The sequence below is a fragment of the Lepidochelys olivacea genome (genome assembly GCF_965140295.1).
Source record: "Lepidochelys olivacea isolate rLepOli2 genome assembly, chromosome: 5".
Classification (NCBI taxonomy): domain Eukaryota; kingdom Metazoa; phylum Chordata; order Testudines; family Cheloniidae; genus Lepidochelys; species Lepidochelys olivacea.
This window is the reverse complement of record NC_140415.1, coordinates 10,803,357-10,817,932: the sequence shown is the minus strand read 5'-3', so window position 1 is coordinate 10,817,932 and position 14,576 is coordinate 10,803,357. Positions and strand designations below refer to the sequence as shown.

General features: G+C 40.4%; 1 protein-coding gene across 2 annotated transcripts in view; it reads left to right on the top strand.

The window, feature by feature from the left end:
• Positions 1 to 14,576, top strand: part of RIT2 (Ras like without CAAX 2) — a 273,033-nt gene that overhangs the window by 135,348 nt on the left and 123,109 nt on the right. For both annotated transcript variants that reach the window (XM_084627652.1, XM_084627651.1), the window contains exon 4: positions 11,578 to 11,769. In XM_084627652.1, coding sequence (XP_084483778.1) covers positions 11,578 to 11,769 — 192 coding nt within the window. The remainder of the gene's footprint in view (positions 1 to 11,577; positions 11,770 to 14,576) is intronic.

The window sequence follows — 14,576 nt, the reverse complement described above, 5'->3', positions numbered from 1 at the left end:
GGTGCAAAGAAGCTAGTTCTGGAATAGCGATCTGAACGCTAGAGCTGGTTAGTTAGTAGCCTCTTTAGTACACAAAAGGGCTGCTGTCATGCTGTTTTGCAATTTCTGTTATTTTTCGTAGGGCTTTGTTCTGCTTCTTTGCTCTGTTGTGGGAAGGATCCTTGTTATTTTTTCATCCTTACTGATTGGGAGCACAATTGTTTTATAAGCCAGCCTGGCTGTGCAGTCTCCCTGACACTGAGCAACACTAAGAAAAATATTTGTGAAATAAAATGTTTTTCTATTGGCCACTGGGGCAGCACAACCAGAAAAACTAGATGAATCAAGATGTAAGTAAAGACACCATTGTTTGAAAGGGAACCTGTACTAATGGTTAGTGGGGCTTAATTCAGGAGGGTTTCTGTGGCTGGAAACAGTGAAAGTGTGTGGGGCGGGAAGAGGTGGTGGTAATTGGAAAGTAAGGATGATCCTGGGCTAGAAAGCTCAAATGTAGATTCTGATCCATATTCGTAACTTCCCAAGTTGAAGGGTATTTGGATCTGGTGTTCCAGTTCAGGAGTATATCTAGTTCAGGCACATGTGGTCAAAAGAGACCATGGATCTTTGCTTCTACCATGTCTGCCCCTACTATATCCCCAAAAAAACCCATAGCCCTAGCCCTACCTTGGTTTAGATAGAAAAGAGTCTAATCAAGGTCACAAGATGTAATAAGTGAGAACAGGTTTGGACTCTACATAATGTCTCAGAATTTATTTTTCTCTTTGATTAAGCTGTTACTAATGCCCTGATGCTGTGGTAATAGACATGGTATAAAACCCTCTAGAGAGAGAACCAAAACCCCAATGTCTCTGGATTCATTCTGTCCAAATATTGATGGAAGCTTTCCTTTAAGGCTTTTGAAGTTAGAAAGTCCCTCAGATACTTATGGATACCCAGTCTTCATAGCCATGATGAGGGACAAGTGCCCTATACTGAGGGGAAAACAAGAACTCATGTCCCTGCACTGCTGCCCATTTCTAGACCCAAACATGACCCAATCCTTTATAGAAGTCTAAAGCGCTACCGGGTTCTAGCTGGGATGAGAAGGCCAGGAAAACAGTGAGAAGAATGATGTAGCAGAAACCTCAAGAAGGAGCTTATTTGCCTGAGATTTGTAGCCTTTTTTGTGCAGACTCAGGAGATTAGGATATAATGTGGGTATTTATCCAATTAGAAGCTGAGCTTCCAGCACTTAGAGGTTCACCTGTTATTTATCAGGATCTGAAATAAGGCAACTTACTTGCTTCTTATTTCAATTGCCTCTGAAGTTAATCATTGGATGAAATTCTACAGCCAGTGTTATACAGCGGACAGAGGGTCATAATGGTCCCTTCTGCCTTTAAAACCTCATTTATACTAAGGCACATTTACACTGCTTTGGCATTACATTTACTCCCATTCCAAGTCCTCTTTACTCTGTCTGTGTGCGTATGTATAGTGGAACTTTTTTAATTTCAGCACTTCGGTCAGCTCCATTAACTCTGTTCTTCATGGTCTGGAAGAAAAATACATGTTTCTTGTATTATGCATATATCATTTGAAAAGTTAGAGGGTCTCTGCTTCAATAGCTCTATTAATTTTCTTCTTTGAGAGCAAGAAACCTGCTCAATGGAATGTGTGTGAGAGAGAGAAATCTACCCCATGGACTGCAAGGGGTGGTTTTAGCTGAACTTGCCTGTTACATTCCAAATCATGGGAGTTCATTTCTGCTATTTCTTACCCCAGTTTTTTATTGCTTTAGCCTCATTGAGTTAAGAGAATCATACCACAGACGTTACAAAATGTCATCTGAACTAAATTCAGATTTAAAATACTTTGTTGGGAACAGAGATTATCTTTCATGATAACTTTGTGCTGTACAATGTCAACCTTTGCAATGCATTCTTTGCCCCCACCACAAATTAACGATAGCAAGGAGCACAATGCTCTTTATAATGGGAAAAGATGAGGAAAGATTCCTCCCTGTAATTCTATGGAGAGAAGGAGACTGATCACTAATCAATGGACTGATTATAATAATAATCCACCTCCACTGCAGACCCAGGCACTAATTCTGATTTACAGTAAGGCCCATTCACATTGTTTTAGCATCCTGCCAAAGCAGTGTAAAGGAGCCTTTAAACAGGTGTAATTTTACTGCCAGAGCAATGTAAAGGAGCCTTAGTGTAAATCCGTATCAGGCCCCCAGTGTTTAAGCCATAGCTACTATTCTTGTTCTGCTCTATATCTGCACTTTTATCAAATTCTCCACTTTCCCTTTCAGCTGAGTGGCAGATGGTTTGGTTTGTTTCAGATGGCCTGGTATCCTGCTGTAAACTCCTTTCATTCTCCTTCCCTGTACAGCAGATTTTGTTCCTGATCTTCTGAAAGTTAGCTTTGGTGGGAGGAGAAAGCAGGAGGAGAAGGGTGAAGTGATGGGGCTTTAATGTTGTTCAGTGCTCTTGCAGCTTTGCTTACACTGGTGGCTGGTGGCAGATTGATGTGCATTAATCAGTGCAGATGGCACCTGGGTGTAAGTGTGCCAATGCAGATTCCAGGATTGCCACCTTGACTCTTGTAATGGAAAAAGTCTGGCTGCAATTTCAGCTGGAGACAGACTTTCGCGCCAAAGCTGCTATGTGCCAGTTCTTTTGCTGAGTGCTGAAAAAGTGAAATGCACCTGATTTACCTCGGGATGGTGCAATGCCTTCCCCACCATTAGAAATGTGTAGGGGGAAAGCTGTGGAAGGAAGCAGCCATGTAACAAAAGGTTTATACGTCAGCCCTGCACAGACCAACATGGAAGCCTGTGGTGGGGTGGGATCCATGGGAACTATCCGATTCAGCCGTGGGATTTGAATCCAGATCTACTAGGTCCCAGGTGAATGCCCTAATCAGCAGACTATAGCGTCAAACTCAATATCTCTGTTTGGCTTAATAAATATTTAAATAATTATACAAAGTAGAACAGTTTTATTGGAGAGAGTGAAAGCAGCCCACCTCAGAATACCCTACAACCTGGTTGTATAGTGCTCACCTGGCAGGTGGGACACTTGAATTTACGTCCCTGTTCCAGAGCTGGGACTCAAGCCTGCGTCCCTGACAAGTGCCATAACTACTGGAAAACACACTTTTGTTCTGGGCTGACCAAAACTGTTGCCTACAAACTATTTGCCTGGGGAAAAACATTCCCTAGCTATTGCCTGGTAGGCCTCATTTGTGAAAAGTTCCACACCTCAAGTAACTAATTTGGGCCACTTGCCCCTAGTTTAACTGAACCTGTAACTATTTACACTAACCACCATCTATTTATATCCTGCCTCCTCTGGGAGATGGTCTAGTGGTCCACTTCCTTGTATATCTCAGGCCCGGAGATATTCCATGGAGACTAGTCTCTCTGAAAGGATGGAACAGGAGAAGTTGGGTCTCATTATAAGAGGGAAGAGGTGTTTGAGAAGCACTTGAGAATTGTACCATCAAGTCCTATTGACTTTAGTGGGGTGGCATGTAGAATAATGATCTTAAAATGCATTTTCTGGTAAAAGTTCACCTTCACCAAATTAATAAAATTCTCACAGGAACTTAAGAAAATGTCAGCTTTTGCAAAAGCAAATCTGTAAAGTGAATTTTAAATCAGTACTTTTGCACAGGTGTCTTCACAGTACAGGGTCAGCTTTTGATTTTTTCCCCCTCCCATTTGTCATTTGAAGGGTTTTTTTTTTGTTCTTTCTGTATCCTTCTTGTTCACTTTATCCTTGATTGTTCATTGTCGTAGACAGACAATGCACTGGCTCTTTCTGCAAAATCCCCCTGTGGTGTTTTTTTTTATATATATATATAAATGTGAAAACTTCTTAATAAGAGTGACTCCTGTGGTAATCATGCAGACAGCTGTGGTTAAGAACATCTGTTAGCAGATTCCCAATTCTAAAGTCAAGCAGAAAACAAGACAAGCAGATATAGAAAGGGGCATTTTTCAGATTAAATTGGGCTCCCTAAGGAGGTTCTGATCTCTTCCAAGACAGGTACAAGCCAAGATCAGACATAAAAATGTATTGAGTGTGGTGCTTGAAACTGTGACGCCTTTGCTTTCTATGTGTAGCACCTTTAAATTTCTAAGAGCTCCACTTCAGTGGAAGCAGTCATTTTGTCCTCAACGTTGCTGCAGTATGTAATAAAGGAGCAAAACATTCTGTACTGTCTTGGCGATTGCTTTTGATCTGTCTTCTCTTATTTAACTCCTGATAGTGTGGTCTATTGGGGAGAGCCCTGGACTGAGACTAAGGAGGCCTTGGTGCCATTTGTTTGCTGGGTAACAGTGGGAAGTCACTTCCCCTCATTCTGACTTGGTTTCCCAATGGCAGGAACCCCCAGGGATCTGTACTGGGACATATGCTGTTCAACAGATTCATAAATGATCTGGGAAAAGGGGTAAACAGTAAGGTGGCAAAGCTGGCAGATGATACAAAAGTATACAAGATAGTTAAGTCCAAAGCAGACTGCAAAGAATTACAAGGGATCTCACAAAACTGGGTGACTGGACAACAAAATGTCAGATTAAATTCAATGTGAAGTGCAAGTTAGAGCACATTGGAAAACATAATCCCAACTATGCATAGAAAAGGATGGGGTATAAATTAGCTGTTACCTCTCAAGAAAGAAATCTTGGAGTCATGGATCATTTTCTAAAAACATCTGCAACATGCAGCAGCAACGAAAAAGCTAATAATCTTAGGAACCATTAGGAAAGAAATAACAGTAAATATTATAATGCAATCAGAACTGCAAGCAGTATTCATATTGCCTCTATATAAAACCATGGTATACCCACACCTTGAATACTGCTTGTAGTTCTGGTTGCCAGATCTCAAAAAAAGATATTAGAACTGGAAAAGGTATAGAGAAGGGCAACAAATTTGAGGTGTATGGAAGAGCTTCCATATGAGGAAAGATTAAAAAGACTGGAAGTGTTCAGTTTGGGTAAAATATATGAATGATGAAGGATATGATAAAGGTCTATAAAATCATGAATGGTGTGAGGGAAGCAAATAAGGAAGTGTTATTTACCCCTTCACATAAATATAAGAACTAGGGGTTACCGATGAAATTATTAGGCAGCAGGTTTAAAACAAACAAAAGGAAGCACTGCTTCACACAACCTGCAAGGAACTTATTGCCAGGGGATGTTCTGAAGTCCAGAAATATAACCGGGTTCAAAAGAGAACTAGATAAGTTCGTAGAGGGAAGGTCCATCAATGGCTATTGTCCAAGACGGTCATGGACACAACCCCATGCTCTGGGTGTCCCTAAACTTCTGACAGCCAGATGCTGGGACTGGATGACAGGGAGTGGATCACTTAATTGTCCTGTTCTGTTCATTCCCTCTGAAGCATCTGGCATTGGTCACTATCAGAAGACAGGATACTGGGCTAGATGATCTGACCCAGTATGGCAATTCTTTATGTCCTTATTTGCATCAGGAAAGTTCCATGTGCCTTTTCAGAGGAGACAGTTTTGAGGTGCCCCAATTTAAAGTTGTGCATTGCAAGCAACATTAAGTTCTGCTGGATGGATCCCTTGTATTCTTTCTTCCTCTGGGAGCAGTACAGAAGTTTAGATATTTGGGTCTCACTTGAGTCCAGAAGTCTAGATATATATTGAAACTGTATATACCTGTCTTACTTGACCAAATTTACCTGGATATTTCATGAGGACAGGCTTTTTATTGCTGACACATCACGGCAAAAATTATTGGACCAGAAACACGGCAAAAATTATTAGACTGGATAAGATCTGAGATCCATCTAGTTCACTATCCTGTCTATGGCAGTGTTCAGTACCACATGTTTCAAAGGAAGGTGCAAGAAGCCCTAGACTATTCCATTATGGTGTAACTTTCCACAGGGACATTTTCTTCCTTGACTCCATTAGTTATAAAATGGTTTGAAGCATGGGGTTTGAAGTTGGTTTGAAGTTATATCTGTGTGTTTTGTTTCCCCCATTCCCCAATCCAATCTATTGTGTGAAAAGTAAAGGAAAATCATGTGGCATTCTTTGAACTTTAGAAAACGTTTGGTTCTGTTTCTAGATGGAGTTTATTTTACCTAAACCACTTCACTCATTCCAAATCCGAGATCGTTTGAAATGGAATCACTTTCCTATTGTATTTTTCAATAAACTCCTAGTTATAGTACATAAGTATTAGAACTCATGTCAAGCTGCAAACCATGACAAATTTTCCGTTTGATTCTGAGAATTTTGAAGATTTGTGACTTACTCTTATCTCTTCCGTTTTGCATTTACCCATGTGGAAATGTTCAGTATTTTTTTCCTCATGCATAACAAATGACATCAGTAATGTTCCTGGAAAAAATAACCAACAAACACATTTACAGCAGAAAACATTAAAGAAGCATTAGCATTCAGGATGTACGGAACACTGTGTGCCGTTATCTAGGTTATAAATGAACCAAGGAAAATATTGAATTGTCATAAACATAAAGGGAAGGGTAAACCCCTTTGAAATCCCTCCTGGGCAGGGGAAAGCTCCTCTCACCTGTAAAGGGTTAAGAAGCTAAAGGTAACCTCGCTGGCACCTGACCAAAATGACCAATGAGGAGACAAGATACTTTCAAAAGCTGCGAGGAGGGAGAGAAACAAAGGGTCTGTCTGTCTGTCTATATTCTGTCTTTGTCGGGGATAGACCAGGAATGGAGTCTTAGAACTTTTAGTAAGTAATCTAGCTAGGTACGTGTTAGATTATGATTTCTTTAAATGGCTGAGAAAAGAACTGTGCTGAATAGAATAACTATTTCTGTCTGTGTATCTTTTTTGTAACTTAAGGTTTTGCCTAGAGGGGTTCTCTATGTTTTGAATCTAATTACCCTGTAAGGTATCTACCATCCTGATTTTACAGGGGGGATTTCTTCATTTCTATTTACTTCTATTTTTATTAAAAGTCTTCTTGTAAGAAAACTGTATGCTTTTTCATTGTTCTCAGATCCAAGGGTTTGGGTCTGTGGTCACCTATGCAAATTGGTGAGGCTTTTTATCCAACATTTCCCAGGAAAGGGGGGGTGCAAGTGTTGGGAGGATTGTTCATTGTTCTTAAGATCCAAGGGTCTGGGTCTGTAGTCACCTAGGCAAATTGGTGAGGCTTTTTACCAAACCTTGTCCAGGAAGTGGGGTGCAAGGTTTTGGGAAGTATTTTGGGGGGAAAGATGTGTCCAAACAGCTCTTCCCCAGTAACCAGTATTAGTTTGGTGGTGGTAGCGGCCAATCCAAGGACGACGGGTGGAATATTTTGTACCTTGGGGAAGTTTTGACCTAAGCTGGTAAAGATAAGCTTAGGAGGTTTTTCATGCAGGTCCCCACATCTGTACCCTAGAGTTCAGAGTGGGGGAGGAACCTTGACATGAATAGTTACTTGTAACGTCTTCAGGAATCACAAAGCTTAGATCTTGATCCATCTCTGAACTTTTGCAAATTCCAGACCTGTTGGAATGCAAAATTTTGAACTTTTTCATTGTAGAGATGGAGTAAGCAATGGATATTTGATCTGGACTTGAATTAAAACTTCATCAGTGTCTCCAGGAGATTAGATATAAGTTTTGGTTTGGTCCCAACTCTAATAAAATTTAGCACTGGTCTCTTATAGTGTATCATAAATTACCTCTGCCCCAAAATCTATATACTGTCTTATATTCAGGTCCAGAAGATGCTTCTAATGTCAGGATTCTGAGTGACTAGGCAGAATTAAGGGAAACCAGTGGGAAAATCTAAGAAAGGTCTCTTGGTTTTTAATTTAATCCTTGACTCCATAATTAGCAACCATGCCAAAGGCAAGAGAGGTAGGTGGAAACCAGCATCCAAAATCCAAGAAAAACTGCAAATGAACAGGTGGACTGCCCCAATCCAATTTGCATAGAATATTTAATGCATGCTAAAATGGATCACTCCAAGCATGGCACGAAAGGTGTTTTGGCAGTTCATCCAATACATTACCTGCAGTAACATGTCAGAATAAGCAGTTGCATAAACAAACTAATTTGTATCCTTTAAGTCATAACTTTACTGTACTGCCATGTCTCGAAACAAAGGGCAGTAGAAATGTAAATGTAGAAAGCACAGGCTTTGGGAAAATGCTTGGAATGAGTGAGTGACAGTGGCAACCTTGCCTTGTGGAATAGTCATCCTGAATAATGCACTCCACACCCTGTCCCTTTCTGGCTGAAGTCACTGGGGAACTTTGCCATCAACCTCAATTGCAGCAGGACTAAGGCCTATGGTTTGAGTCAAGTTCTGCTCCTAGATGTGTGTGGGAGCTCCCATTGACTTCAGTTGGGGTTTCACTTGTATAATACAGTGTACCTCTGTTTATTGGAAAACCTATTACCCAAACCTCCATTTTCTGAATCCATTCAAGCATGAGATTTATGGAGGACAAGGAAGGGCTTCAAATAGTGTGGAGGTCTGGATAATAGAGCAGAGACTCCAGGTCAGGACTGAGAGGAGGACCATCCCCCAGCCATGGGGGAGGCCACGTTGCTTCTGAATGGCTCCTGTGGTGGTGTACGGAGCCTTCTGCAGCCCACCTGTCATGAGAGGGAGTGAGCTGGGCCATCATAGTGGAGCTGCAGTGGGTTCCCTGTGCTGCCACAGGGCCAGTGACATTAAATTCTCTGCAGCTGCAGGGAGGGAGGCTGTGGTCCTGGTGGGTAGAGCAAAGATCTTTGGCCATGACTGCAAAGAGGATGAGCCTCTGGCCAGAGGGGAAGCTTCCCCCACCCCTGCCACCAGTTGAATGACTCCTGCCCCCTCAATTATCCAAACTCCCAATTATCAGAAAAAAAATGGTCCCTCATATTCCAGTAACAGGTATATACTGTATTTACCTCTTTGAGTAGTTTGTCTGTTCATCACAGCAGAAGTCTATGGGCTAAATCCTTTTCTTATTTACACCAGAGAAACCTGACTGGCTTCTGTGGGATTGCTCACATGTGTATATTGAGCAGATAACAATTTTCCAATGCAACAATTCTCTATTGTCAAATGAACATTTGCTGGGAACATACAAAAACATGCAATAAAAAATAATAAAGATGTTTCATTTTGACAATTGTGAAAGGTTTTGTTTTGAAGCACTTTGTTTCAACTTTTTACAATATATAATATCTAATGGTTTTACAATATCTTGGAAGGAAATTCCAGGTTTTGACAAGCTCTAGTAAATTTGACACAGTATTTCACCCAAAAGCCACCTATTAATCTGCTAGTCTGGAGATAAATGTATGAGCTTTTCCCCTGTGGAGATAAAGTACTCTGAAATATGTGAGAAACTCCTTATTAAAGGATGGATCACAATAAGGGATTGTCATAAATATATAGGGAAGGGTAACAACCTTCCTGTATACAGTACTATAAAATCCCTCCTGGCCAGAGGCACAATATCCTTTTACCTGTAAAGGGTTAAGAAACTCAGGTAACCTGGCTGGCACCTGACCAAAAGGACCAATAAGGGGACAAGATACTTTCAAATCGGGGGTGGGGGGGAGAAAGGCTTTTGTCTGTCTGTTCTGTGTGCTTGCCGGAGAGAGATCAAGAAAGAAAGCAATCAAACTCCATTAGAATTAGTAAGTACTAGCAAGGAAATGTGTTAGTTTACTTTTGTTTCAGCTTGTGATTTTCTCTGTGCTGAGAGGAAGGTGTATTCCTGGTTTTCTTTTTGTAACTTTAAAGTTTTTGCCTAGAGGGAAATCCTCTGTGTTTTAAATCTGATTGCCCTGGGAGATTAGCTTCCCTTCTAATTTTACAGAGGTGCTTCTTTTACCTTTTTTTTCCTAATAAGGTTCTGTTTCTTTTAAGAGCCTGAGTGATTTCTCTATTGTCCTAAGACCCAGGGGTTTGGGTCTGTAATAACTTTGTAACCAATTACAGGATATTATTCTCAAGCCTCCCCAGGAAAGGGAGGTAAAGGATTGGGGGGGATATTCTGGGGGAATAGGAACTCCAAGTGGTCCTTTCCCTGATTCTTTGTTAAATCACTTGGTGGTGGCAGTTTACCCTCCAAGGGCAAAGAGTTTGTACCTTGGGGAAGTTTTACCCTAAGCTGGAAGAAATAAGCATAGGTGGTCTTTCATGCAGGTCCCCACACCTGTACCCTAGAGTTCAGAGTGGGGAAGGAACCCTGGCCAGGATAATGGTCAACAAGTATAGAGCCATCAATTGTGGATGATGGTAATCCATATGGCCTAGTTAAATACTTTAGAGATGCTTAATGCTGATAACTTTAAAGGGGCAAAAGGTTTTAGATGCACAGTTTCCACTGAATTTAAGTGAGAGTTAGGGACCTTCCTCCCTTAGGCTACTTTGAAAATCCTAATTTAAATTCTCGGGTTTGTAAAAGGTTCAGTTTACAGAGGCACTCCAACATTTATAGGTGTATTCTGAACTTTATTAGAGCCTCTTGAGTATGGAAATCTTGTGAGAATAAGTTCTGTCATGAGAATTCTCATTCGGACCAACTGTTGTCATAGGATTTGGGGCCCTTTCACTTTTATTCCAGGCTGTGATCAAGAACAAAGGCACTTGAAAATGAAAGTTGTTTAAAAAAACCCAAAACAATCTCAGGGGGCAATAATTGGATCTGCTTTTTGAACAGCAAAGCTTAAGATTTTCCAAATGTTGTACTCTGAGTTAATACCCATTAACTTCCAGGGGAGCAAGACCAAGGCATATGGTTCTGAACCAAAAGCTATCTTTAAAAATAATGCTAATGTGGCAAAAAAAGTTCCCATTGAGTTTGGGGTAGATTTTTGGAACAGTTTTTATTTTATTCAAAGTAGCTCACCCATCTTTAGTGATAGTGTTCCACACTGGAATGGAAACTGGTGTCTTTTGAGGTGCTAGATGAAAAATAGAAGTTTTATTATGTTTTTTTTTTCTTGTATCAAGTCTTCTAGGGACTAATCCAAAGCCCATTCAAGTCAATGGGAGTCTTTCCTTTGACATGATGGGGCTCTGGATCAAGTCTATAAACAGGAGACAAGTCTAAACGAAGTAACTGTTCACACATGAAAGCTCATGCTCCAATACGTCTGTTAGTCCTGTAAGCCACAGGACTCTTCGCTGCTTTTACAGATCCAGACTAACACGGCTACCCCTCTGAAGTCTAAAATTGCTATCTTTAGGAATAAGATCCAGGTGCTCTTCACTTCTTATCTGTCAGTATCCAATGTGTAGTAAGCATCTTCCACATACACCAAAATACAGATATTGTGGAAGAAGCTAGAAAAACATGAGACTAAGAAATATTAGGAATCAATATAAGATTGCTCATCTGTGAAAAAGAAATTGCCTAAGGAAAAACTAGGAGGTGAATTACCCAGAGACAAATTGCTGTCTTGGTCCCTGGAGGAAGACTACATTTTGCTAAGAACTAGTTAAAAAAAGTAAACAATCAATCTAAAATTATGCTAGAAAAACTCTCATCACGTCCATTATTTATAGGCGGATTATTTTGTTTACTAAATTATAGAGCATGTCGTTCTTACTCTGCAGGCAGAATTCACAGCCATGAGGGACCAATATATGCGAGGTGGAGAGGGTTTCATTATCTGCTATTCCATCACAGACCGCCAATCCTTTCAGGAAGCTGCAGAGTTTAAGGAGCTCATTTATCGTGTCCGGCACACTTATGACATCCCATTGGTGCTGGTGGGAAACAAAATAGATCTTGAGGAGTTCAGGCAGGTAAGTGAAGTTTCTTTCTGCTCCTTTTCCTCTGCTATGTTAGGCATTTATGCAGCATGTGTCATATGGTACTGTTGAGAATTATTGCCCCAGAATAGGCCGGGATCAAAGAGCAATGCACCAGGATTGTTAATAAATTAAGGTAAATATTACCGTTAATTTCTATGACCCTTTTCACTCTAAAGGAGCCTAATCCACTCATATCCACAGCTAGCAGGTTTTGTAAACTGATCATATTTGCTCTGGAAGCTACTGACATATCAAACATGGAAACCCAGGATGCCATTTATACCGAGTAGAATTGAACTTCAAATAAATTATGTAACTTGGGTATAGAAAATATAACAGTTTAAAGTGCTGTTCTCTAGTTCATTAGCATCTGTGTTCACATGCATGCCTATTGCCTTTTCATGTTTTAGCATGTCACCCCCATGTGTTCCCTCTTCTCTTCCTTAGAAAATTCAATACAACAATAGGAGTGAAATTAGTTTTGGGACTCCGAGAAACATCTAAAGAGTTTCACATTTATTTCCAGGTCATTGACTTTCTCCCTAAATCAGACTGAGACAAAAGCCTAATGGTGACAATCCAGCTGTAGCATAATGCTCAGCTTGAGACCTTGAACAATAGTGCTCTGTGTAATATTCTGTAAAATACATGTAACTCTTGAGGCGATATATATGGTGGGGGAAGGAATGTGAATCCAATCATTCCACTAAGAATATTCCATTACACATAACAGGAGTTCACTACATTTAATTTCTTTATCTATTGTTATTTATAGATGAATTTTCAGCAAGTCACTATGTGCAATGATATTTGTGTTAGGAAATATTTTTATTCCCCTCACCCTCTGTATCTCTGTAGCTCCCAGATTCTAAGCTCATGTTTTATTGGGCGTTCAGGCTTGCATTAGTTGATGGGATAAGTGGTCATACTCCTGACATAATGGTCAGTTACTAGTACGTTTAGTAACCTTCCTGATCTAAAATATTTAGAGATAGGCTTGAAACAAAACCAGAAATACAAATATCCCTTCACTTTGAGGAACTTTGGACCACGATCTGAATTTTGTAACTCGACCTTTATGTCTATACTAGGCCATACCCAATTCCCAGATTCAGCCTTTCCTGGTATAAATATTATGAAAACTGGGGTCTAGCTGTTGAACACTAAAGTTTGGACCATCTCTAAAATGTTACATCTTTGACTTGTAAAAACCCCAAATCATGCTATTAATATTGAGATTTTAAAATATGTATTTCCAATCAGTTATAAATGTGTCAACTGTCACAATGAATTCAGCCATCTGTGCAGTGGATGATGGTTGAAACTATATAAAATACATATTAGAGAACAACAGAAAGTTGGATTTTAATCTTTTCAGGTCTCAGAAGCTTAGGAAGAACAGTGTGGTCAACATTTGGATGGGAGACTTTATATGAAACTCCAGAGTGATACAGGGAGAGGTGCTGGGAGCACTGATGCTAGAGATATCCTCACTCCAAAGAGAACAAGAATGAGATGATGACCATTATGGGTCATTAAAGATCTTGAGTAAAACTTTCCAAAGTGCCTAAATGGCTTGGTAGGCAGAGTCCCATTTTCAAGAGTAACTTAGCCACTGAGAAGAACTACATCCCATTGATTTTCAATATGCCTAAGTCACTTTTGAAAATGTCACTGTAGCTACCAAACCACTTAAGTGCTTTTGAAAATGTTACCCCTCAGGATTAGACCAGGTCAAAATCTTTTAAATTAAAAGTTCTTTAATTGAAAAATGGCTTTTTATTAGAACCATTTGTTGGTGGAAAATTTTTTTTGTAATAATCAGACTCTTCCTTTTTCACTGTGTTTCATAGTGGGTTTTTCCCAGTGTTTGATTTGGGATGACAAGTACAGGAGCTCAACCAATAATAATGATGTTCTCCACATGGTGTGATGTCATATGTCCTCTAAATGAGAGGTCACACCGTGCATGCCAGGGACTGAAGAGGTGCTGGGGCTGAACCCTGGTAAGCCTGGGGACAAATTAAGCTCTATTTTCCCCCTCAAAATGGCTATCACAATTTTTTGTTTAGCAAAAACCATTATGACAAAAACATTGATGATGAACTTCAAGCCCTGAGAAACAAAAGCAACTTCAAAATTTTGAATCATAGTCCCCCTCACCCCCAGCAACCGGCTCTACTCCTGCTACCTTTCGCAAGGTTCAGGCTGTTTTCCAAATGACTGCTATAGTGAGGGATCTCCTTAGAACCATGAACAGTGGACAAACATCTGCGCTGACGTTATTAGATCTATTAGCTGCTATTGACATGAGAGGTCATAAAATACTAAACCTAGAAGGAATGGGTGAACTACATCAATCTGTTTTTGCTCATGCCCCTTCAGCAGACCTCACTGGAATCCTTTATATATGGGAGTCCAAGGCTCAATTTTATATGCTGAACATGACAGAAGATAATTATGTATGAGACTGTACCCATTCCTTTCCACTGAGGACCTAATTACAGTGGTCCAGTCTTCAGTCATCGGGCTATTTTTAAAGGCCACCAAGAAACTTCAACCTGGACCAGCCTCCCTACCAGCTGAAAATGGATCACACGGGTGTTCAGTGGCCAATACTGTCTCCCTGTGCTATGACAAACACAAATCAAGGTCCTGATTCTGATTTTTTTTAAAGCCTCTAGGGAGCGTGGACCAATCTGCCTTCGAACTTCTCCCTCCATGAGTCCTCTACAGCAGTCAGCAAGCACACTCTAACACTTCAGACGGGATGTCCTCAGCTGACCCACATTCTAGGC